The sequence below is a fragment of the Hyperolius riggenbachi genome, chromosome 1 (genome assembly GCF_040937935.1).
Source record: "Hyperolius riggenbachi isolate aHypRig1 chromosome 1, aHypRig1.pri, whole genome shotgun sequence".
Taxonomy (NCBI): domain Eukaryota; kingdom Metazoa; phylum Chordata; class Amphibia; order Anura; family Hyperoliidae; genus Hyperolius; species Hyperolius riggenbachi.
The window spans coordinates 339112742-339135259 of record NC_090646.1 but is presented as its reverse complement, the minus strand read 5'-3'; the positions used below and the strand labels follow the sequence as shown (position 1 = coordinate 339135259).

The 22518-nt window shown below is 44.1% G+C and overlaps 1 protein-coding gene across 6 annotated transcripts in view; it reads left to right on the top strand.

Annotated features, from left to right (window-relative positions):
• Positions 1-22518, top strand: part of SBNO2 (strawberry notch homolog 2) — a 199278-nt gene that overhangs the window by 166178 nt on the left and 10582 nt on the right. For all 6 annotated transcript variants that reach the window (XM_068233982.1, XM_068233981.1, XM_068233980.1 and 3 more), the window contains 7 exons: positions 1664-1735; positions 5869-6012; positions 6114-6208; positions 6354-6446; positions 6541-6672; positions 11159-11235; positions 17362-17552. In XM_068233982.1, the coding sequence (XP_068090083.1) occupies positions 1664-1735; positions 5869-6012; positions 6114-6208; positions 6354-6446; positions 6541-6672; positions 11159-11235; positions 17362-17552 (804 nt within the window). The remainder of the gene's footprint in view (positions 1-1663; positions 1736-5868; positions 6013-6113; positions 6209-6353; positions 6447-6540; positions 6673-11158; positions 11236-17361; positions 17553-22518) is intronic.

Below are 22518 nucleotides of genomic sequence, written 5' to 3'. Positions count from 1 at the left end.
TGCGGGCAGTGGGGTGAGTGGCTTAAAGGAGCAGTGTTCAGAGAGGAGGATCCCAACCCCGCCTCCCTGTTTATGGCCAGGTCTAGGGGCATGACTAAATTTTAGTCCACCATGTGTTAGAGCAGCTGGAGACACCGTGTCTGATGGAGTTAGCCATGTTTCAGTGAGCCCCAGAAAGGTGAAAGTGTTGGAGATAAACATGTCATGAATGAAGGCCAGTTTATTACAGACTGAGCGGGAGTTCCATAGAGCCCCAGATATGGGGAGGGGAGAGCTAGGAAGAAGGGGGATATCAATAAGGTTGTAGGTGTTCTGGGAGGGGAGGTGGTGGGGTTTGTTATTGGTGGAATGAGTTGTAGTCTGAGTAGTGTGAGGTCTAGGAGTGGGCCCTGGGTTTGGTGATATGTCCCCAGAAGCCAGGAGTAGTAGTAGTAGGCAGAGCAGAGAGATGTGGGGGTGAGACTTGTGTGTATGAAAGTTAGGTTTAGTGAGAGCAGAGGGAGGGGTAGTTTGAGCAGAGAAATAGGAATAGTTCATGGCTAGAGAGAAGGGGAGACGATAGCAGAGAGGGAGCAATGTGTATGGCGCAGAGAGGGAGCAATGTGTATGGAACAATAGAGTTAAGTAAACATATAGATTATTGGAATACACAACTACAACTATCAATATATAATTCCAAAGAGCGTCCCAATTACTAACAAAACAAAATGTGTTCTTCATTGGAAAACACACCAAAAATGTTCCTAAACAGGTAGTACATGCCTTACAAATTAGCAACATTTTCTCCATAAAATGACCATAAATGCTGGAGGTGTAACCAAAAAAAAAGGTTACTTGATACATATCTTATGGAACTGTTCGCAACTTAAATCCTTTTGGAACTATGTGGAAATCATTATTTCACACATAGGCTATCATCTACTCTTAACCCCAGCTTTGGCCATATTTCTAATACACGCTAACTTTATCTCCAATGATGGAAGAACCAAAGTGATACATCTGCTATGTACTGCAAAACACTTAATCTTTGCAGATTGGGGAAAACCAGAGGCACCTTTACAACATTCATTACTACCAATGTGTAATCACACACTAACACTGGAATGGTACGCAAGAAATAGGGAAAAGTATATAAATACACCCAAATAAAACTTTCTAATACAGCTAGGCATTCATACAGCAAATCCTTTCTAATTACCCCCACCCCCTTCAGAAATATAGGAAAAGTAAAACTGAATACAAAAATATTACATTATATCACCATATGATATTAATGTGTGATGTTTTGAATGCTTTGATGCTTTGATATCTTGACACTTTTATACTAAGCTATCATGCTTTGACATTACGTTTATCATGTTTGTTACATTTGTTATCTTGGCTATATGTTACATGCTGGCTAACATTGTCGGTTAACTTTTTTTCCTAAGATGAGACACAGTTTATCATCACTACTTGTAATTATCTTCTACAAATATTGAACATGTTAATGTATTGTACAAATGTTCAGTTTCACTCATAGTGCACGTATTTCTTTCAAAATACCAATAAAAAGTATAGGCGTTATAGCTACACATTCAGTCATTTCCAGTAATTTAAACTAGGTTTAATAACATTTAGCATTCTACTGCTTTACATAACTTATTTAATTTGTACCTTTTAGATATGAAACAAGGACTGCTCTCTGTTGGAATTTGCTGTAGAGAGACGAAGTATAATGTTGTGGTCGATAAAGGTATGGCTCATCTCGCTGCAACAGTTTCTTCATGCTGATGACCTGTTTGCATGGCTAAAAGCATCTTACTTAGAAGTAGTAAGAGGATATGTTTAAGAAACAACATTTTCAGCCTTATTTCTTCTATCCTATAAGTTCCTATACCTGTTCTAATGTGGTCTGGATTACTGCAGCCTTTTCTAGTTGCACTGTCTCTGTAATGTATCTTATCTTCTTTCCTTTGTCAGGCTTTGTCGACATAGAGAGAAATGCACTGCTCTGCTGTGATAGGGAGAAGTTATGCATGCTCTCTGCACGCCCCCTGCAGGCTCTGTGTGTGTGCTTTATCTCTCACAGGCAGGTCTCTGCTCTCAGTTTCAGCTTGTCATGCTGAGAAACTGAGTGAAACCCTGACAGGAGTGCAGATAATTCACTGTGTAATAAAAACTTGTAGTATACTGTAACAATATATATATATATATATATATATATATATATATATATATATATATATATATATATATATATATATATATATATAATACATACATACATACATCACTTCCTGGTTAGCAGCCATGTTTTTTGTTTGTAAACCCTGCCTAAAGCTGGCGATTAAAAGCCAGGATTGCAACGGGGAGCGACAGAAACGGCAAAGAGGGGTCCAGGAGATCACAGTGACTTAATTGGTATTTTTTTTATTGTACAAATCGGACAGTACAGATTCTCTTTAAGGTCTGTGCATTGATCTTAGTAGGTTATCGTTGTCTGTGATATGCCAGTTGGTAGTATGTCAATGTTTGTCATGAGGGATATTTGTTAGAAAATAAGGATCTGCGAAAGGGTGTATATGTTATGAATCATACATATCTAGGTTGTTACAAGCTCACTGTGGACCACTCAAAACTTAAACTCAAATCCTTGTCAAGTTCTTGAACTGTTATCTGGTTTATTCTTTGCTGAAATGCTTTATCCATATGCAGCACGTCAGCAGGACTAAACCATTTCAAAACTGGGTAAATAATATATCAAAACAAACCTTTTTTGTCGAATATTGGCAGACTGATCTGAATGTCTGTTATTTCACTGTAGATGACAGGTTTGTAATAAAAAAAAACACACACACAGCAGTTGCAATCATTTGAACTGAGAACCTCCGGTGATTTTATCAGACAAGCCAGGGTTTCCCGAGCTGTGGCAGCCTCGGGTATGTGTGGTCCCCCCGCTCTGTCTCCCTTCTAAGCTTCTCTGCTCAGACTCTACTTGGCTAGTTTCTCTATATGAAAATAGCTGCCGACATCCACATATGTGGACATTGGAGGATATTTTGTTGTAGCCCTGCTCGAACTATACAGTAAACACGGAGCAGAGGCAGAGCGCAGAAGTGGAGAGGGAGACAGAGCGGGCGATGAAACCCACTGAGCTGGTGAGTGATCCGCGGCTGCCTGCACATTCTACTGGGTGCACCTACACCTGACTTACTATGATGGGGTTTCCTACACCTGACTTTCTATACTAAGGGCACCTATGCTTGGCTACCTATACTGATGGCACCTACATACCTATACTGAGGGCGCCTGCATACCTATGCTGATGGCACCTGCATGCCTATACTGAGGGCACCTGCATACCTATACTTAGGGCACCTACACCTGACTTCCTATACTGGGGGGGACCTATAACTAGCTACCTATACTGAAGGCACCTACACCTGGCTACCTATACTGAGGGCACCAACACTTGGCTACCTATACTGGGGCCACCTGTGTCTGGCTACCTATACTGGGGGCACCTATGCTTGGCTACCCATACTGAGGGCACCTGTGCTTGGCTACCTATACTGAGGGCACCTACACCTGACTTCCTATACTGGGGGCACCTATAGCTGACTACCTATACTCAGGGCATCTACACCTTGCTACCTATACTGAGAGCTTCTACACCTGGCTACCTATACTGAGAGCTCCTACACCTGGCTACCTATACTGAGGGCTCCAACACCTTGCTACCGATACTGAGGGCTCCAACACCTGGCTACGTATACTGGGGCCACCTACGTCTGGCTACCTATACTGGGGGCACCTATGCTTGGCTTCCTATACTAAGGGCACCTACACCTGATTTTATATACTGGGGGCACCTACAGCTGCCTACAATGGGGCCACCTACGCCGAGCTACCATTACTGAGGGCACCTACGCCTGGCTACCTATACTGAGGGCACCTGCACCTGACCTCCTTTACTGGGGGCACCTATATCTGGCTTACCAACTACTTAAACAAAGCCTGAGGGCATTGTTTTTTTTTTCTATTATCATTTCCTTTTGTTGGGGGGGGGGTTGAGTCGCACCGCAACTAAAACACGCAGAGCAAATTGTCGATGCTATGCGATCTTTCCAGATCAGTGGGACTGGCTAACTGTCCCACTGTTTGTTTTCATTAATATTCCTGAAAGATTCTAGGCTTCAGTTTTAAGTGTATTTCCATCCATTTTGTGGTTATTATTAGTATTTTTCTACTATACATATGTGATGTGTCAAGGAGATCTGAGTGTTTGGCGTAATGTGTCACGACTTTAAAAGATTGTGAACCACTGAGATAAGTGAATTAAAGGATAAATTACAGCTACAGTAGCTAAATAGATGAAATTGGCATCTTGGATGTAGTGCAGTAAGATTGCATTGTATTAATTTCTCAGGGTTACAGCAGACATTTATTTCTGGAAAGGTGACTGTTAGGCCCTGTACTTGTTCAGATGTCCCCAAAATGAAAGGAATTCTTTCCCCTTTACTTTGTGGCCCTTGCATAGACAGACTCTGCTCTTATGTGTAAAAGTCCATACACACACTTGTTTAACCACTTCACTCCTAAGAGGTTTTTACCCTGATGGACCAGAGCAATTTTCACCTGTCAGCGTTCCTCCCTTTCATTCGCCAATAATGTTATTACTACTTATCACAACAACAAAAAATCTTTTGACCTGGTTTGTTTTTTTTGCCAAAAATTTGGCTTTTTGAGTGTGACACTTGCAACTACTAATTACTTTATTTTTTATGCATTTTAAAGGAAAAACGTTTGTTTTTTCAAGTGTGGGTGGAAGGGATTAATTTTATTAATTTGTAATTATAAGTGTATGAGGTGTTTGTAATTTTACTTTTCTTCCACTAGATGGTTTTCCACAAACACTATCTTGCTTTACCAAGTAGTGTTCATTTTTTTTCTTTTTACTTTTACTACTACCTTTATTTAGTACGCACAGCGGGGGAGAGCAACATCCTGGGGCCCGAAGTTTTTATGCAGTGGCTTGCCGCTAACAGGTTAAAGTCAGCTGAGACAGCCAATAACAACCCCCTCTGCCAATAATCCGGTGTGTGTACAGCATTTCCTGATGGCTGCCTGGCCAATAGCTTTATTTTCCCAGAACACATCTACAGGCTAACTACACAGCTGTACATGTTCGGCCCAGCGATGTCACCCGAGGGATCTCCTAATACTCGTCGGCATCGCTCCCAACTGTCCCTCTTTTGGAGGGACAGTCCCTCTTTGGGAACCCGGTCCATCTGTCCATTTTTCTTCCTAATTTGTCCTTCCTTTAGGACTGATGTACAGATCTTAGTAAATATATGCATTCTTACTACTGAACAATCTGTTTAATTGATGCTAAACTTTACTTCTATCCTTTAAATTTATATATTTCTGGAGGATTTGTATGGTTTGAATTATAAAACAAAATATTTTTTTCTATTAAATCTTCTATGTGTGACTAAGGGATGTGTTGGGGGCGTGATTGGGTGTGTGGCAGGAGCGTGGCTTAAGTGTCCCTCTTTCTTATCTCAAAAAGTTGTGAGGTGTGCCGTTGGGCAACATTCATCTAGCGTGTGTATGTGCCTTTAGTGTCCTGCACTGATATTATTCCTCTCGCCCAAGAAACAAGTTATAAGTGACAGCTTTCACTTAGCTGGAAGGTGGAATTATTAGCCTGTCTGATCTTACTTTGGGCATTAGGGATGGTACAGTATATTATAAACCTAGTGAGTCATAATGTACATTTGTGCTGAGTGTTCACACAATATTTTTTTAACTGAATGACTACATTTTGTTCTGACCTGCTTATTCTATGCCATTCATTTACCGTAGTTTCTTTGTCTTCTGCAGAGTGCTCAGTGACAAAGTTTCTGAACCGGATGTTGGGACTGGAAGTCCACAAACAGAACAGCCTATTTCAGTTTTTCACTGATACGTTTGACTATCTCATTGAAAAGGACAAGAAGGATGGCAAATATGACATGGGCATCTTAGGTGAGGCCAGTAATATTGCTGCAAACTGGGGCAAACAATGGAATAAAGGTGTGTTGTGCACATTTGTTTAAATAACACACTTTTTATTTCTAATTTCTTAGATTTGGCACCTGGGATTGATGAAATATACCATGAAAGTAAAGAACATTTTTTGACTCCTGGTCATCCACAGGATGGACAAGTTGTGCTTTACAAAGTATGCTACTTTTATTAATGACTCAAAGCCTGATTGTCTGTGCATTTACTTTATTATTTATTTGAGCACCCCCTACTGTACATGTATGTGTTTATTTATTCTTGTTAGTAAATCACAAACCTCTTCTCACTTCTGTTTTTTTCAGGTCAGTGTGGACCGTGGTTTGAGTTGGGAAAAAGCAGTGGAAAAATGTTCTCAGCTGCATGGTGAAGACGAAGGCTTTTATTTGTCCTATAATGTGTGTAGTATATCTATACTAGCTTCTTTGTGTCTTGAAATTAATTTAGTGTTTATATGTTTTTACTTATGTATTCTCTTCTTTTTCTCTCCAGGTTCGTGGTGAAATGTACACAGCAGTTCTGGCTGAGAACAGGCATGGAAAGTCCTATAACCTTTACAAACCAAATATAGGGAAACAGATCCAGCCCGAAGGTTTGGATAGTCTACGCAATAAATACCGCAAGGTATGGTGCTAAATCTCATTATACCCAACCTATTGCTGTTTTGCCAATTATGCATTTCAGGCTTTATCCTCATTTGTATACTGAACTCTTCACAGAAGTGAAACTGTTCAGTTTTGGTCACAACTTTGTGAAACTTTCAGGTTACAGGAAATAATTGTAAGTATTAAAAAGATACCTGCAGGAGTTGTGAATGTATAGAGATAATCATACTCATCAAAGTGTTTTTCTTGATTATAGCATGATTAAACTCAGAACAAAAATCATATCAAAATACATTTTTCCTTAAAATAAATACATTACTTTCTAAACAAGCATGATTCTAGCCATACTTCTAAGGCCGGTTTCCCACTGCATATTGGCAGTAGGCTTTTGTAAAATGCAGCACCGCGCAAATGTGAAAGGGCCCTAACGCTTTGATTCTCAGACTCATGAAGAGAACCCTAAGAGAATGAGCTGCTGAGAATTCTGGGGCAGTTTTTTTTTTTCTTCAATCCCTGCTGCCTGAGAGAAGCCAAAGACTCTGAGGCTTCCTCCGTGAGTTTTTTAATTTATTATCTACAGCTGCCTCTGTCTCAGTCAATTATACAATAAATCAAAGTTTCTGAATGCTAGCAGAGATGGAGGCAGCTCATGATTTAAACTGACTTTCTCTCGAGCTACAATGATTGAAAAAATAAAACCTGCCCCTGAATCCACTGAGGTTCGTTCTTGGTTTAAATAACAGATGCAATGGATCTGCTTCTAAATTTTGTGTGGGATGTTTGGGTAAACAATGAAAAATCAGCCATTGTTAATTTGGATGTGAATCTTAACATAGTGGACTCATTGTAAGCTGTATATAGGGTCTCTTCTGCCCCTCTGAATGGAATATACATTTTGTTTTTGTTTTTTTTCTGTCCTCATAAAGCTCTTATATCTATTCATTTTCTACCTGATGTGACTCATTTTCGTCAACTGTTTCATGATCAGCCCTGGTTGTATTTAACCTATACTGTTGTTTTATACTGACTTTAGTTGTATGTATGCGGAATCTGCTCCTCATGATGTAGTATAGCAACACTTTTATATGATGTTGGGCTCCACTGTCAACTGACCTTTTCTGTTTTTTTGTGTGTGTTTTAAAATTCAATAAAAAGAATAATAATAAAAAAAAAAAACAGATGCAAGGTGAATTAAAAACAAAAATCGAATTACCCGGGGCTTCCTCCAGCCCCTGGCAGCCGATATGTCCCGCGCCGCAGCTCTGCTTCCATCCGCTGGCTCGGGGTCCCTTCCGGTGTAAATTCAAACGTGCATCTTCTGTGCCTGCGTGAGATTCTCTCGCTTGCACTGACGTCGTCTGGAGTGTACTGAGCAGGTACAGAACTAGTGGACCTGCGCAGTACACTCCAGACTATATCAGTCAGATTGACAGCGTCGCTTGCGCAGGCTTCTACATAGGAGGGGACACCGGGCCACTGGCTAGGAACGGCGCTACGGTAAGGGAACAGGACTGCTGCCAGGGGCTGGAGGAAGCCCCAGGTAAGTAGACTTTTTTTTTTATTACCTCAGACCACTCCGAGAATCAAAAATGTAGAAGGCAGGCTGGAATTGCTTTATTTAGACTTAAAAACAGATTATATACAGGAATATTTTCATTTTAGTGTGATATAATAAAAATTTTATTTCAAGTTTCATCCTGCTTTAACCTCAACCAGATAACATTCAAAGATGCAACTTCAATTCTTTTTCAGGGTGAGGTGCTTTATTGAAGATGGCAAAACTTAGTTACAGTCCTATTTTATGGTGTTTCAAGTACAAACAGTAGCACCTACCGTATTTTCCGCCCTATAAGACGCACTTTTTCTCCCCCCAGAATGGGGAGAAAAAGTCCCTGCATCTTATACGGCAAATGCAGGGAATCCCCGACTTACGAACGCCCGCAGATACGAACCGCCGCCACGTCGGGGATTCCCTGCACTGGCTCCTTGTGTGGTCTGCTCCCCCTTCCCCATGTAAATAGTCTGGCGGGCGGCATGTATGTATAGAGTGGCCCCCGAGATTACTGCCTGGCTCCCCACGCGTCGGCTTGCCCAATCTTCCCTCCCCGCATCTGTGCGCTCACCCCCTGCCTGATGTATCTGCTCCCCGCCCCGCTGATGTGTCCGCTCTCACCCCCGCTGATGTGTCCGCTCTCACCCCCCGCTGATGTCCGCTCTCACCCCCCGCTGATGTCCGCTCTCACCCCCGCTGATGTCCGCTCTCACCCCCCGCTGATGTCCGCTCTCACCCCCCGCTGATGTCCGCTCTCACCCCCCGCTGATGTCCGCTCTCACCCCCCGCTGATGTCCGCTCTCACCCCCCGCTGATGTCCGCTCTCACCCCCCGCTGATGTCCGCTCTCACCCCCTGCTGATGTCCGCTTTCACCCCTCGCTGATGTGTCTGCTCCCCGCCGGGTGTCAGGCTCAGCATAGCGGCAGTCTTACTCACTTTAGCCGCTCTCCGGGAATGCAGACCTTGTCTCCTCTCTTGTAGCTTCTAAAATACGCGTGGCTTCTATAATACGCGTCATTGATGAAGCCATCACTAGGGGGGCAACGAGAGAGGAGACCAGGTCTGCATTCCCGGAGAGCGGCTAAAGTGAGTAAGACTGCCGCTATGCTGAGCCTGACACCCGGCGGAGAGCAGACATATCAGCGGGGGGTGAGCGGACATCAGCGGGGCGGGGAGCGGACACATCAGGCGGGGGGTGAGCGCACAGATGCAGGGAGGGGAGATTGGGCAAGCCGACGCGCGGGGAGCCAGGCAGTAATCTCGGGGGCCACTCTATACATACATGCCGCCCGCCAGACTATTTACACGGGGAAGGGGGAGTGGACAACACAGGGAGCTGGGGTTACTTAAATGCACATGGGGGCAACTGAGAGCACATGTGGACACCTATTGCAACACTGGGAACACCTAAGGGCTCATGGGGGACACTGGGGGCCACACTGGGAAAACTTAAGGGCTCCTGGGGGCCACACTGGGAACACCTAAGGGCTCATGGGGGACACTGGGGGCCACACTGAGAACACCTAAGAGCTCATGGGGGATAACTGGGATCACCTAAAGGCACATGGGGGATACTGGGGGCCATACTGGGAACACCTAAGGGCTCATGGGGGACACTGGGACCACCTAAGGGCCCATGGGGACACCTGAGGACTACACTGAGGACACCTAAGGGCATATGGAGGACACTGAGGGAAGATATGAGACACCTGGGGGCCACACTGGGAATACCTAAGGGCTCATATAGGCCACACTGGGAACACCCAAGGGCACACGGGAGACACTGAGAACACATACGTGACTACTAAGGGTGGGACACTGAGGGCACATGGGGGACACTGAGGGCACATGGGGACACTGAGGACACCTGAGGGCACATGGGGGACTCCTGAGGACATTAATTGGGGTAGAACACCTACAAGACGCTCCTGGAATATAGACGCACCAGGTTTACTATGAATTCTTTTTTTTCCCCTGGTTTTTGCCCTCAAAACCTGGGTGCGTCTTATATTCCGGAGCGTCTTACGGCGCGAAATACGGTAATTCAGTGCATACCTAAATGGCTCAGGATAAACTGTACAAATGTCTGATATATCAGGGTGATATGATTATTTGGTATGCACAGCGGGACCAAAAAACAAACCGTTTTTAACAGTTGCTATCTATGCCTTTTTAACGACTAGCCGACCGCTCCACGCCAATTGGCGTGAACGTGGTGGCAGCCCCAGGACCGCTCCACGACGAATGGCGTGAACGGCTTTCTATGGGGCTAGCAGGAGATCGCGGGCGCTGCTGCGTTCCGCTTCAGTCTTCCAGCTGCTCGGAGACTGTTAGAGGGCGAAACCGCCGTCTATAAACCTTGTACGGTGCTGTGATCTACAGCAGCGCTGTACTGGGGACAGCCATGTGACACTGCTGTCTCCATGGACACAAGCGAGCGATCGGCTCTCATAGGCAGAAGGGGGAGGGAGGGTTTGAAGAAGAAACAAAACAAATAATTGGCAGAATTTATTTAAAAATAAAGGACGTAAATATTTATAAAAAAAAATAAACATCTGGGGGGGAGGGGGGGGGGCGATTAGACCCCACCAACAGAGAGCTCTGTTGGTGGGGAGTAATCACTTGTGTGCTGAGTTGTGCGGCCCTGCAGTGAGGCCTTAAAGCTGCAGTGGCCTATTTGTTCAAAAATGGCCTGGTCTTTAGGGGGGTTTAACACTGTGGTCCTCAAGTGGTTAAAAAAACAAAACAAAATTTAATTATGGCAGCAATATGTATGCATTATGTTTTCTTAAATTTGGCAATTGTCTAACCGTTGTCTATGTCATCATGTGGCCATTAGGAGGGAGCCAAAGAAAATGGCAGAGGCATGCTTCAACAATCTCAGTAGACACAATGTTATAGAAGATGTACTAGACTGCTAAGATTACATAATTAGTTACATGCTTGTTGCAGGTGTTTCCAGAGGAAGCTCAGGAACATTGGGAACGTCAGTATGAATTCTCCTTGAGGAGCTGCAGCCATGCAATGTGGTGAGACACAACATACTTCTTTGGATTTTTGGTATCACTGACAGTATATTTTCACCAAGCATCTGGAATGGATTACTAAAAATATATATAAAATACTGGAATGTCCTTAAAACATTGCCCCTGCATCAAGTTCGAGAACAGATAATTCATTCCATTATTTGTATAGCGCTTTTCTCATGTCAGACTCATAGCGCTTGTGAGGCAGCCACCAGAGCACACTCAGTAGGCAGTAGCAGTGTTAGGGAGTCTCGCCCCCTAAAACTGCTTACTGATTAACAAGGTCCTCCTATGTCAGAGGCAGAGCCTGGGTGGGGGTTTCCTTTAACCAGTCCTTGGTTTCAGGCTCATAGATGTGGAGCCAGGTTTCATCCTCAAGATTCAAATATTGGCCAGCACATCATGACACTTATGATTTACCATACCTTGAAACAATTGTCGGATTATCGGTAGTGTATGGAATAAAGACGACTTGAAATATAGTCTGACGTTTTTTTCTAAAAAACTGATTCGTTTCATAGGGATCTGATCCTTCGGTATGTATGCGTTGACTGCTCATCTGTCTCGCCTCCACCGCTCGTTCCATCGCTTTTCTGGCCACTCGGTCCCGCCACTTGGTCCCTTCCTGAGCCTGGAGCCTACCAGAAGCATTGCTTTCCAAAGGCTGCAACAGGCCAATTCTGCCTAGCTACAGGGAGAATTTTCATTGGTTTAACATGTTGCTAAGGATTCCCATTGGTCTATTGCACCCCAATGGAGAATCCCCATGCTTCTGTCAGCCTCCGGGCTCTTCAAATGGACTGATCGGCGGTGATTGACGGTGGGACGCATGAGAATGATGTTGCGGGGGGATGCAGCCGAAACGGGCAGCTAGATGTGAGACCAAGATCAATTTGTACCAGGGTAATGGGAAGAGTATGGAGAAGGAAAGGAACTGCTCATGATCGTAAGCATACCACCTCATCACTGAAGCATGGTGGTGGTAGTGTCATGGCGTGGGCATGTATGGCTGCTAATGGAACTGGTTCTCTTGTATTTATTGAAGATGTGACTGCCAACAAAAGCAGCAGGATAAATTCAGTGCAGTGAGAGTGTATGTACAGAATGTGACTTTGATGTAGGCAAATATATAGAACAGGGAGGTTGAAATCCAGTCAAAGTTCTAACACATTTTTGGCTCCGCTCAAATTAATTGATGGGGCTGAATCAGGAAAGGTATGCTTCATCAAGCACAACACATTTCTCAGTCCATCCTAAACACGGACATGGATATGGCCCTTGAGCACTGGAGTTTGACGCCTGTGATCTAGAGATTATATGTAGGTATAGAACCAGTTTCTTCAGACTTGAATTTCTGGTATCACACTATAACCTCTGAAGTCCTTAACATAACTGGTTTTAAAATGTTATACTTCCCCGGGAATTTACGAATAACATTGATTAACCTTAGACTTGTCTATAAAATGCTAAAATATCTCACAAATAATTAATTTGATTACACACATCTTTTAATCCCTTCCCTCTGTTTCTAGTCTAGTTAATAAAGTTAATACGCAGTCAGTTCACAATGAACCAGAACATTTTGTGCTAAATTGCAGGTGGCCTGGTCAGATTGTACTGCTGAACTTTGTGCTATCCTAGCCTAAAGCTGGCCATACATGCATCGATTTTTACCAGAAAATATCGGACACGGCTGGGGAGCAGTGTTAGATCAATGGCCCATAGTGTTGCACTGTATCCAGTAGTGCAACGTTGCAGTTCGATAGATTTTCAATAGATTGCATTGTAAAATCTATTGAAAGTCTGTTTTTACCGTGTACCAGATTCAGATCAGAAAGGGATTGATTTGTTTGCCACATTGGGTTACAATCTAAATGTGTTTGGACACCTTTGCTACCACTTGTTCTGTGCCAGCTAATATTCTGACAGCTGTGACGTTGCAGTCACATGAAAGTATGGTGGTGTTGGTGCCCATAAGAGATGAAAAAGGATTGCTATAGTATGAAGAACTGATTCAGTCTGGAATATTCATTTGTAAGTTGTCTGATTGTTCCAGTTCTTCACAGCTACAGTGATGTGAAAAACTATTTGCCCCCTTCCTTATTTCTTATTCTTTTGCATGTTTTTCACACTTAAATGTTTCTGCTCATCAAAAAACGTTAACTATTAGTCAAAGATAACACAATTGAACACAAAATGCAGTTTTAAAATTAAATGATAGTTTTTATTATTTAGTGAGAAAAAAACTCCAAATCCGCATAGCCTTGTGTGAAAAAGTGATTGCCCCCCCCTTGTTAAAAAATAACTTAACTGTGGTTTATCACACCTGAGTTCAATTTCTGTAGTCACCCCCAGGCCTGATTACTGCCACACCTGTTTCAATCAAGAAATCACTTAAATAGGAGCTATCTGACACAGAGAAGTAGACCAAAAGCACCTCAAAGGCTAGACATCATGCCAAGATCCAAAGAAATTCAGGAACAAATGAGAACAAAGTAATTGAGATCTATCAGTCTGGTAAAGGTTATAAAGCCATTTCTAAAGCTTTGGGACTCCAGCGAACCACAGTGAGAGCCATTATCCACAAATGGCAAAAACATGGAACAGTGATGAACCTTCCCAGGAGTGGCCGGCCGACCAAAATTACCCCAAGAGCGCAGAGAAAACTCATCCGAGAAGCCACAAAAGTCCCCAGGACAACATCTAAAGAACTGCAGGCCTCACTTGCCTCAATTAAGGTCAGTGTTCACGACTCCACCATAAGAAAGAGACTGGGCAAAAACGGCCTGCATGGCAGATATCCAAGGCGCAAACCACTTTTAAGCAAAAAGAACATTAAGGCTCGTCTCAATTTTGCTAAAAAACATCTCAATGATTGCCAAGACATTTGGGAAAATACCTTGTGGACCGATGAGACAAAAGTTGAACTTTTTGGAAAGTGCGTGTTCCGTTACATCTGGCGTAGAAGTAACACAGCATTTCAGAAAAAGAACATCATACCAACAGTAAAATATGGTGGTGGTAGTGTGATGGTCTGGGGTTGTTTTGCTGCTTCAGGACCTGGAAGGCTTGCTGTGATAGATGGAACCATGAATTCTACCAAAAAATCCTGAAGGAGAATGTCCGGCCATCTGTTCGTCAACTCAAGCTGAAGCGATCTTAGGTGCTGCAGCAGGACAATGACCCAAAAGACACCAGCAAATCCACCTCTGAATGGCTAAAGAAAAACAAAATGAAGACTTTGGAGTGGCCTAGTCAAAGTCCTGACCTGAATCCTATTGAGATGTTGTGGCATGACCTTAAAAAGGCTGTTCATGCTAGAAAACCCTCAAATAAAGCTGAATTACAACAATTCTGCAAAGATGAGTTGGCCAAAATTCCTTGAGCGCTGTAAAAGACTCGTTGCAAGTTATCCCAAACGCTTGATTGCAGTTATTGCTGCTAAGGGTGGCCCAACCAGTTATTAGGTTCAGGGGGCAATTTCTTTTTCACACAGGGCCATGTAGGTTTTGAGTTTTTTCTCTCACTAATAAAAACCATCATTTAAAACTGCAATTATGTTATCTTTGACTAATAGTTAACGGTTTTTGATGAGCAGAAACATTTAAGTGTGACAAACATGCAAAAGAATAAGAAATCAGGAAGGGGGCAAATAGTTTTTCACATCACAGCTAAGTCATTTTCAGAATGCACTTTACTCTGATGTGGATGATATGGAACTATGTGTAACAATTTGATATGGTCATGATTAGGATTAATATTATTACTGATTTATTTAGAGCCAATATATTCTGTGGCACTACACAGAGTAAGAAACACATGTGGTACATAATACAGACAATGGTTCTCACAAAATATAGATGCTACATAATACAGAATCCGTAGACCTAGTAATGACAAATGTAACGTGATGATCAAAATGTATAGCAAATTCCAAGACAAAAAAGTGTGAGCGAGCTGTTGGACAGTCTTTATGGAGTTGCATATGTGATAATTTAGGCAAATTATTGCTTTGGACAGAAGCCTGTTATTTATAAGTATTGTGCTAGGTACACACCATACAATTTTCTGGCAGATTTACCTGGCATTATTTTCAACATGTCAAATCTGAATTTCGATCAATTTTCCAATCGTTTTTTTGATCGAAGTTCTATGAAAATTGATTAAAAAATTCTTTTTTTTAAATCGGTTGAAATTCAGATTGGAGATGTTGGAAATAATCGATCTGGCTGGTCAATCTGCCTGAAAATTGTATGGTGTGTACCTAGCATTAGCATTATTTAAAGCAAATATGAAGCGAAACAAAACTTGATATGATATAATGAATTGTATGTGTAGTACGGATAATGATTAGAACATTAGTAGCAAAGAAAAGTCTCTTATTTTTATTTTCAGTCATAGCCTTTTTTTTTTTTTTTTTTTTTATAACATTGCATCATATTTGCAGTTTACAAACCACACACACTGTATTTTCAACTATAAAACAGAGCAGAGCTAACGACCCTTTGAACTTTCTTGCAGTTAAACCTTATATCAACCTGTCTTTCACGGTTTCTTGGTTGCTTAAAGGGACCCTGAACGGCAGTAAAAAAAAAAAGCAAATCTGGACTTAGGCTCCCTGCACACTGCATGCGATTCCGATTTTTAATCGTTTTTTACATCCGATTCCGATTTTTAATCGTTACTGCATGCTGCGTTTTTTCTTTTCCGTTTTTCCTTTTTCTGTTGACTGCATTCAGGGAAATTCAGAATTGCAAATCGGAATCGCAAAATTGATTTGCAGTGTGCAGAGAGCCTTACATGGGACTTCCTCCAACCCCCATAGCCAATGAGGTCCCTCTTCATCCTCTGGGTCCCCTCCATGGTCCTGCTGGTGGCTCCATTAACTTGGCTGAAGTCGCATCATCATGCCAGTTGCCGTAAGTGTCCTGCGCATGCGTGGTTCTTGAAAGACTGAACCGTGCATGTGTAGGGCGGTTGCGGCGACTGCCGGGTGCCCTGACAGGCTACACATGTGTGACTTCAGCTGAAGTCGCTGGGTTAACAAAGCCACCAGTGAGACCTTGCAGGGGACTCAGAGGACGCAGAGGAACCGTGCGGGCTACAGGTGGCTGGAGGAAGCCCCAGATAAATCCAGATTTGCTTTTTTACCACTGCTCAGGGTCTCTTTAAGTGCTTGAAAAAACAGGTCCGTCTTCGACCAAAGTTGGGTGGAAGAACTCAGAGAAGCTCTTTTGCATAGTAAATAACTGACGTTTCTTAAAGAGACTCTGAAGCCTCTTAAAAATCCTTTTTTTCATTACACAATCCTGTTTAACACATTAGCCCTACCTAAACCGCCGCATCCCCACAGCTGTAATCTATCTAAATCCCCTCTAACTCTCCCCTGCAAAATCCACGACTTTCTTATTCATGGATTTTGCTGCTGTTGGAGGCAAAGCTATGAGCCGCAGCTCTGCCTCCATGCGCCGTCTATCAGCAGCGAATCTCCGCCTCTCCCCCGCCCCTCTCAGCGAAGAAAGGCAGAGGGGCGGGGAAAGACGGCAATCTGGGCTGAAAGGCAGAGCTGCAGCTCATAGCTCTGCCTCTCACAGAAGCGCTGCCTGGATTGCCCCCCAGGGAGTTAGGGGGGATTTGGATAGATTACAGCGGCGGGGATGCGGCGGTTTAGGTAGGGCTAATGTTTTAAACAGGATTGTGTAATAAAAAAAAGATTTTTAAGAGGCTTCAGAGTCTCTTTAACTATTCCTGTACTGGAAAGCAGTATGTTACTTTTTTCTTTGCTACTAATGTTCTATTCTATGTGCCCATCAGACAGTGCAGTGCCTAATGTCTTTGCATATCGCACACTGATCTGCATTGCAGAAATCTGCTCAGCAGCATGAAAGTGTGCCCAGGCCCTTTGGGGATAAACGTTACAATTATACATCTACTGATAACCTTTCAGCAACCCACACTTTCCATTTGGCCACTTAATAACAGGTTTTGATCAATCAAATCTAAATTTTCAGGAATTCTTGCGTACTCCAACTCAGAATAATCTTTGTAAATCACAATGTCTTTTTTTGGGACTAGTTGTCCTCCTTTTATCTTGCATTTTTTTATCTACTACTTCTGTGTACCATGTAGGAATGGCAACTGCAAGCTGGTGCAGCAGGGTAAAGAATGTATACAAGGATTACGGCTGCGACATTACTACATGTTATGTGGTTCTCTGCTACGTGTCTGGAGTCAGATGGCATCTGTGATTTCCGATATCACCAGCAGTAGCTACCTGCAGATTGTGCGTTTAAAAACCAAGGACAAGCATAAACAAGTTGGTAAGTAGTGGCTTGCATTTTTTTTTTTTTGGTCTTACTAAAAAGTACAGTGTGTGTTTGAAAGTTTGTAAACCCTTTTTAAAATGTCAGCATTTCCTCATTAATAGGACATATGATATGATTTCTTGTACGTCCTACAGCTAGATAATGAGGACCAAGTTGACTTTGTCCGAAACATGTAACTTTTTTTTCTTCTTTTTATGTTTGTGGCATTCTCCTTGCAACTTTTGTGTGGGCATCTGCTGATGGTGGACTCATGAACTCTGACATTCACCAGTGCGAGAGCGACTTATATGTTAGGGCTCCAACATATCTTCTACCGGTACTTTCATAGTCCAAACAGTCTATCATGATTGATTTGTTTGAGTATCCAGGGTGTGCACGTTTGACCCCAAACTTCCACAGACTAGGTTTAGATGATTGGGCATACAGGAAAACCTTGCCTAACCACCACATTACCTGAGAGCTCTGTGCAATGGAGACTCCCAAATATGCCTACACTCAGGATTGATTTATGGTATTTATTTACAAGTGAAAGTAGGTACATCAAATGTTCGAGGCAATAGCAAAATCCAGGAACAGGTATGCAGGCAATGTATACTCCAGAACAGATATGTAGGTATACAGGTAGAAAATCCAGGAACTCCGGACGAGAACAGACATACAGGCTTGGAATCCATGAACTCGGAAGTCAGGACAGGAACAGACATACAGGCATGGAATCCAGGAACTCAGGACAGAGCAAGGCATACAGGCATGGAATCCAGGAACTCAGGACAAAAGAGGCATACAGGCATGGAATCCAGGAACTCAGGACAGGAATAGTCATACAGGCTTGGAATCCAGGAAGTCAGCACAGAACAGGCATACAGGCATGGAATCCAGGAACTCAGGACAGGAATAGACATACAGGCATGGAATCCAGGAACTCAGGACAGAACAGGCATACAGGCATGGAATCCAGGAACTCAGGACAGAACAGGCATACAGGCATGGAATCCACGAACTCAGGACAGTACAGGCATGGAATCCAGGAACTCAGGACAGAACAGGCATACAGGCATGGAATCCAGGAACTCAGGACAGAACAGGCATACAGGCATGGAATCCACGAACTCAGGACAGTACAGGCATGGAATCCAGGAACTCAGGACAGGAACAGACATACCGGCATGGAATCCAGGAAGTCAGGACAGAAATAGACATACTGGCATGGAATCCAGGAACTCAGGACAGAGCAGGCATACAGGCATGGAATCCAGGAACTCAGGACAAAAGAGGCATACAGGCATGGAATCCAGGAACTCAGGACAGGAATAGTCATACAGGCTTGGAATCCAGGAAGTCAGCACAGAACAGGCATACAGGCATGGAATCCAGGAACTCAGGACAGGAATAGACATACAGGCATGGAATCCAGGAACTCAGGACAGAACAGGCATACAGGCATGGAATCCACGAACTCAGGACAGTACAGGCATGGAATCCAGGAACTCAGGACAGGAACAGACATACCGGCATGGAATCCAGGAACTCAGGACAGGAATAGACATACTGGCATGAAATCCAGGAACTCAGGACAGAACAGGCATACAGGCATTGAATCCAGGAACTCAGGACAGAACAGGCATACAGGCATGGAATCCAGGAACTCAGGACAAAAGAGGCATACAGGCATGGAATCCAGGAACTCAGGACAGGAATAGTCATACAGGCTTGGAATCCAGGAAGTCAGGACAGAACAGGCATACAGGCATGGAATCCAGGAACTCAGGACAGGAATAGACATACAGGCATGGAATCCAGGAACTCAGGACAGAACAGGCATACAGGCATGGAATCCAGGAACTCAGGACAGTACAGGCATGGAATCCAGGAACTCAGGACAGGAACAGACATACCGGCATGGAATCCAGGAACTCAGGACAGGAATAGACATACTGGCATGAAATCCAGGAACTCAGGACAGAACAGGCATACAGGCATTGAATCCAGGAACTCAGGACAGAACAGGCATACAGGCATGGAATCCAGGAACTCAGGACAAAAGAGGCATACAGGCATGGAATCCAGAAACTCGGAAGTCAGGACAGGAACAGACATACATGCATGGAATCCAGGAACTCAGGACAGGAACAGGCATACAGGCTTATGCAGGAGAACAGTGGCGCCAAAAGGATAAAAGGAAGCTAAATGAGCTTAAAAACCAAATTCTTGGTAAATAGAGGAGGTAGTGGTGGACTTACCTTCTCCAAGTAGACACACAACGACTGTAGTAAAGACCGTCAATATATTTTATTTATGAACTGCAAATATGCAACGCGTTTCGCAGGTTTGATCCCGCTTCATCAGGCAATAACAACGGAGCAATAGCATATGTGGTCAGTAGAAGAGCCAGGCACCTCCCAGCTCCCAGAGGTGCCTGGCTCTTCTACTGACCACATATGCTATTGCTCCGTTGTTATTGCCTGATGAAGCGGGATCAAACCTGCGAAACACGTTGCATATTTGCAGTTCATAAATAAAATATATTGACGGTCTTTACTACAGTTGTTGTGTGTCTACTTGGAGGAGGTAAGTCCACCACTACCTCCTCTATTTACCAAGAATTTGGTTTTTAAGCTCATTTAGCTTCCTTTTATCTTTTTGGCGCCTCTGTTCTCCTGCATAATATTGAGTCCACCCTGGGTGGAGGGTTGAACCCCCTTTTTTCACATCTACAGAGAGCGACTTCTTATTCCTGAGTGGGGTCAGGAAAATCTCCCCACCTGCCTTTACAGTGGTTGCCTAATGGTAACCCTGGTTTGTGAGTATTAATATTTACTCTATCTAGTAACCATTTACCAGTACATATTACACTATTGGGGCTCTTGGTGTTCCTTGTTTTTATAGACATACAGGCTTGGAAATCAGGACAGGAACAGACATACAGGCATGGAATCCAGGAACTCAGGACAGGAACAGACATACAGGCATGGAATCCAGGAACTCTGAGCTCAGGACAGGAACAGGCGTACAGGGATCAGGGAGCTGTACAGCAGCTGCACTAGAACTAAGCTAGACTGCTGAATGCAACAGCAAAGGTTGCTGGGAAGTCAAAACCCTAAATGCTCCCACTAAAGAGACAATCACCCTGCAGGTGATCAGACACTCAAGCACACAATGCAGTAATGTGCAGGATGAATCCTATCCACTGCCAGGTCATCACTGCAGTGACAGACAGACAGACCTGGGAATCCTAACACACCTCAATTAAAGATGAACTTTACTGAAATATATGTAAGACAAAAAGAAAAATTTGAGAGCCCTGGATAGTGTAATACTATTGATTGGTATAAGTAGCAATGAATAGTGGAAATTTTACTCAGAAACATGGGACGCCGCCACAGGCAACCACTATATGCACAGATGGGGAGATTATCCTGTCCCCAAATGGGCAGAAATACCCATCCACCAAAGATACATAAGTCCACCAGTATCCTATATTTACCGAAAAACAGTAGGGGGGATTAATACTATAGAATGAATTAGACTTTAACCACCCTGGCGTTCTGATTAAATCGCCAGGGTGGCTGCGGGAGGGTTTTTTTTAAATAAAAAAAAAACTATTTCATGCAGCCAACTGAAAGTTGGCTGCATGAAAGCCCACTAGAGGGCGCTCCGGAGGCGATCTTCCGATCGCCTCCGGCGGCAAGAGATAACACGGAAGGCCGCAATGAGCGGCCCTCCGTGTTTCGCTTCCCTCGTCGCCATGGCGACGAGCGGAGTGACGTCATTGACGTCAGCCGACGTCTTGACGTCAGCCGCCTCCGATCCAGCCCTTAGCGCTGGCCGGAACTGTTTGTTCCGGCTACGCTGGGCTCGAGCGGCTGGGGGGACCCTCTTTCGCCGCTGCACGCGGCGGATCGCCGCTGCACGCGGCGGATCGCCGCGCTGCAGCGGCGATCAGGCAGCACACGCGGCTGGCAAAGTGCCGGCTGCGTGTGCTGCTTTTTATTTGGTGCAAATCGGCCCAGCAGGGCCTGAGCGGCAGCCTCTGGCGGTGTTGGACGAGCTGAGCTCGTCCAGACCGCTCAGCAGGTTAAACAGAAGATAGATCAATGGGTGACAACCTTTTTCAACAGGTGCTGGTGGTTCGTCAGCTCCAAAATGTACAAAGATTCCAAAACACAGAGGTAGCGCTGCGCACACTGGCCCATATGCAATTGACCTTTTCTCCTGCGTTTTCGCCTAGGTGATATTTTCAAACTTTTGCTTGCTGGTGGATTTAAAGGTGTTGTATGACAAGATGTGTAAATATCAACTAGGAGAAAACTCAGGAGAAAAAAATAATTGCATATGGGCTCTTGTCAGTAATATGCCTTTTAACCACCCTGGCGTTCTGATTAAATCGCCAGGGTGGCTGCGGGAGGGGTTTTTTTAAATAAAAAAAAAACTATTTCATGCAGCCAACTGAAAGTTGGCTGCATGAAAGCCCACTAGATGGCGCTCCGGAGGCGTTCTTCCAATCGCCTCCGGCGGCCAGAAGTAACACGGAAGGCCGCAATAAGCGGCCTTCCGTGTTTCGCTTACCTCGTCGCCATGGCGACGAGCGGAGTGACGTCATGGACGTCAGCCGACGTCCTGACGTCAGCCGCCTCCGATCCAGCCCTTAGCGCTGGCCGGAACTGTTTGTTCCGGCTACGCTGGGCTCGGGCGGCTGGGGGGACCCTCTTTCGCCGCTGCACGCGGCGGATCGCCGCGCTGCAGCGGCGATCAGGCAGCACACGCGGCTGGCAAAGTGCCGGCTGCGTGTGCTGCTTTTTATTTCATTAAAATCGGCCCAGCAGGGCCTGAGCGGCAGCCTCTGGCGGTGTTGGACGAGCTGAGCTCGTCCAGACCGCTCAGCTGGTTAAACCACTGGCAAGCAAGCAAATACTTAAAATAATGTTGACTTTTTGGTATTTTTCAATTGTAAAATACTTAA